The following is a 4,274-nucleotide window of genomic DNA, read 5'->3' on the forward strand; positions in this document are numbered from 1 at the left end:
CCGGCATTTGGCCAATACTGGGTCATGATTGGCTGTTGGGTCCAGATTGTTGACCAGTCAGATCTCGTCTTGATGCCGGACCGGCAAGCGTCCCGAATTCTGGGCCAACCTCGTGCGAGCCAGGCTTATCGGCCGTAGCAGCGCCTAAAGACGCGGTATAGTGGGATCCGTGTGGATTCCTGCCTAACATTCCGTGGGGGACATCATCATCACCTTCGTCAGCATCGTTATCATCATCATCAGAAACAACAACCATACCGGCGGTAACGCTGATAATCAGCCGCCATACAACCATGAAGAGGAATGCCCTAGTAAAGAGTGGAAAGAAAACAGAGAGGGGTGGGGACTTGCTGCAAACAGCAGGTGGAAGACGAACCTTGGAATACTAGCGAGGTAAGCACGACTGAGCATCATATCGAGGCAAGACACTGCTGATGGAATCGGAGCGACCTCTTTTGTGAACATGATGTTACAACGACAGATAAAACTCCGCTGAGCAGTCCGACTAGAAACTGAGAAAACCGCTGCTACTCGACGTGGTTATATGTCACATCACATGAAGATTCTAACTAGGTGCGAGTAGAATCAAGCAGGGATGTGCGATGTTTCCACCTCACTCAGTTAGAGAGTGGCTTCCGCCATTTTAGGCTAACAAATCGTGCCTATAGACATCAAAACCGAGGTGGTTTTCTCGAAAAAACAAATCAGTTTGCGAACGACTGCATTTCGATATTTTCGTGCCATTTGGATTCAAGTGGTACATGANAGATTCGATGGTTTGTGTGTGAGCTCCAGTGGGTGGATCCACAAAGTTTTCGCCATGATTAACCGTTTCATGACTATAATTCATGTCAATCATCGTTTCAATTCTTTGGTATGATGTCTTCGTATCGGAGATTAGGATTGAGTCGGGAGCGATGTAGGCCTGGATTGTGTCCATCAAAGTGGCCGCAGTTCTACCTGGCACGTCATACATGAACACCTCTTTAGTTTCTCGGCAGATCTCTCGGAAAATCCACTGCTGGGAATGACTTGCCCTGCGTGGTTTTTCCAGCGAAATATTAGCGTTTTATCGATCTCGACGTGCAGACCTGGGCCGCCGATAACTGTTGGTGTCTGCAGCCGCCAAGTGCGAACTTCGCGAAGAAAGTTCTTCCAGTCAGCAGCGGCTGTGTGGCTAATAGATAATTCTTTTGAGCAGAATTTGATTTTTGCCAAATATTTGGACCAGCAACAAATGTATAGAATTACTGTCCTAAACTCCATCCTAGACCGCTCTAGCCAAAGTCCCTTTCGAAGACCGATTTCATGCCGACATTGTCGGGCATTACACCTCCACCTATCAGAAACAGTTGAAGGTGTCATTTGGTGGCCATTGTTGCATAAACGTTGCTGATGGATCACTTTTTGGGTTTGCGAAAAACGTATTGCCGTCTCCTTGTCATTACCGAGAGTTGAAAGCGTCAGATAGTTCATTTAAGGTTTTACGTCCGAACGGAGAAAATAGTTGCACAAAATGAGCCCAGATGCGGATTATGAATTGTTTTCACCAAAAATAGGTGTGCGTATATTAAATTGGAGCTGGCGAAAATTGGGGCGGGGCTTAACTTTTCGCACATGCACTTTTTGCATTAGTGGCGGGACTCATCTTGAAAAGATCCCTTTTGTTCCGCTACCCCAAATGTGGCTACAGGCTATTCAGGGAGATTTACCCTTCCACTCCAATCCGAATCAGTGGACTAGCCCCATGTCACGAAGCCTCCAAAACAAATGGCGCCACATTGTATCAAAACTTCCTTTTCGGCGTGTTGCTTTTATCGTTGCCCAATCATGTTCCATCGAAAGTGACAATTTATAATGGGTTTTGGAAACAAGCTTTCGGCGCAGATTTCGCATGGCAACAGTTCATGAACTGTGGTGGAACAGTAATCAAAATGACAGCTTCAAAGCTGTTCCTAGGTTCGTGCATTCTAAAAACATTATTCTAGTAGTCTTACAAAATGTTAGTTTGTCTTCTGTAAACTCTCAAACCTTACCTAATTTTCGTAAACGTTTTTTTCACCAGTTTTCATATTTCTGTCCATGGTTCACCTAGTCTACCGGATGAAGTTTCGAGAAGATTCCCCTCCACTTTTTTACTTAATATCACTGGTATTGTTCTTCACCCTAAAAGTGCTCTCATCCATGAACTTCCTCTTTGAGTTGCTGCGAATAAGTTCATGAGTCATCCAGGAATGGGATCCAGTTTGCTTGTACGGTCGTCAGGTCATGTGATTTGTACTGCTACAAACTTTGTCCACGCACTCCCGGACTGCTTCCTCGTGTAACGGTGGATAATACTGATGAGGCATGCAAGTAGTGTTTTCTCGTAAATCCGCTTCGCGTCCCAAACGACTTCCACTTTCTAAATTTTCTCACCACCGTTCGTCTTTCGAACGATGAATTGCTCTGGTTTATTCGAGAGAATTTAGTGCGATTGCCAAACTCATTCTCCTCGACCAAGTCGGGTTGCTTGCAACTAACTACACAGGCAAAGGAATGTAAGGGAACTTTTGGTCAGCAAAACGCGACCCTAGCTTCCCAACAGCTTCAGTGAGCTGTCGGAGAAACTAACTCCTGCCTTTTTAATGTCTTACAACCAAAGTACAAGAACTTATCTGTGTCGCATATTCGTGTGAAGTGTATCAACAGGTGAAATCGCTAACACCACCAATACTACTGATTTAACCCCGGAGTAAATCAGTACCTATAAATATGAGCTGTTGAGTGGACGAAGAAACTTGAGCTGAGTATGATGTGTCATCTTTTCCATGTAACTTCTATTAATGTTCGTCATGCCAAGCTAATTCAACACGGGTTTATTCAAGTTCTAACCTTAGAAAATTCGTCGCAAGATTATCTATCAACTGAAAGAATCTTAGAATTTTTCAAATCCGCATTTCGAATCTACAAACCAAGCCCAAATGGGAAACCTCTCAAGGAGCGTGAAGCCTCCCCTCCCTGGCAGATAATATCTATGAACTGGGATCTCCCTCTCGCAGTATTCCTCAAAAAACATCAAACTGGCGATGTGATATCGATTTTCTGTCATTCCAACGAAATAGTGAATTAGGTAGACAAATGTGCAGAAACCCCTAGTTGTGATACCCCCAAAGAAGGGATCCAGTTAGGGGTACGGTTCAGTGTCACATTCGAGTCATTCAATGTAAATTGCACGCCATTGACCACAAGGGTTTTACTTGGACTTTTGGTACACTCCAAGTACAATAACCTCGGAGAGAGTACATTTCCTCCTATCACAGGCTTATCACGTGATCCACATGGAAGTTTTCATACTGGTTTTTGGTTTTTGTCCTTTGAACCCGTACGCATTCTGCTTCAGAATTAAAAAAAAATGAACTTCCAGGAAGCATCACAAGTTGTTTATGAATCTCAAATGAACCGGAGGCTCATGCCTTAGCGCAAAGTATTCCACCCTTCCCGTTCAAAGCTGCTTATTAATAGAGAAGTTTTTCTAAGCAGTGGCTTTTCGTATCTGTCAACGGATGGCTCGATTTCTTAGAGGAAGGCTGCTGAGCACTGTAACCCCCCTACAAGTGAATGGTATGGAGGCTTCCACGGCCGGCTGTCCGGAGAAAGAAGTCAAGTGTAGACGTAACAGCCTTCCGACTAACCTCCACACCACAACAGTTCTTTGTAACGTAGCACCTTTTCACATGGATAACTTACCGGTCACCTTTAAATCGCCTTTGGCGTGAACAGTTAACAGAGAGCATGGTAGGCGAATGGTTCATTCGTGATCATGGGGAAACTCGACCGAACAGTCAAGCGGCGGGGGAACGCATGTTTGCCGCCGATAGAACCAGGTTTTCCAGAACAAATTGGCCTGGCAACAGAATACAGAGCTGAATCCAAGACCGTGTGGAAGAGGGCTCTTACTGAGGATAAGATATCCGGATTAATTAGAGACAGAAAAGAGTTAAACAAGGAGCTCATGGGGAGGGGGCATCCAGGAGCTGCTTGATCCCTGTTTGATGGTATGCTTTGGGTTCTGTAGACAGTACTTCAAGCAGCTGAGAGTAGCAACAACGGAGTGTCCAAGTCCTTGGAAGTTATTGCGGAAGTTGTAATGCAAGATGGTTCAAGTGGTTAGAGCGCGAATCCGCTGACCGGAAGGTCCATGGTTCCAACCCGACCTCTGCCTCTCGATCTCCCCTGTTTATGTTTGGGTAACCTGGCAGTATCTCAGCCTTCGTGCTTCCTTCGGGTAGCAT

The 4,274-nt window shown here is 45.2% G+C and overlaps 1 protein-coding gene across 1 annotated transcript in view; it reads left to right on the top strand.

The window, feature by feature from the left end:
• The window catches only part of T265_05393 (hypothetical protein), a gene marked incomplete at both ends in the record, with an annotated part of 15,721 nt that overhangs the window by 3,943 nt on the left and 7,504 nt on the right, over positions 1 to 4,274 (top strand). Inside the window, one exon of the mRNA XM_009170391.1 lies at positions 244 to 393. Coding sequence (XP_009168655.1) covers positions 244 to 393 — 150 coding nt within the window. The remainder of the gene's footprint in view (positions 1 to 243; positions 394 to 4,274) is intronic.

This window comes from Opisthorchis viverrini, assembly GCF_000715545.1.
Source record: "Opisthorchis viverrini unplaced genomic scaffold opera_v5_101, whole genome shotgun sequence".
In the NCBI taxonomy this organism is placed as follows: Eukaryota; Metazoa; Platyhelminthes; class Trematoda; order Opisthorchiida; family Opisthorchiidae; genus Opisthorchis; species Opisthorchis viverrini.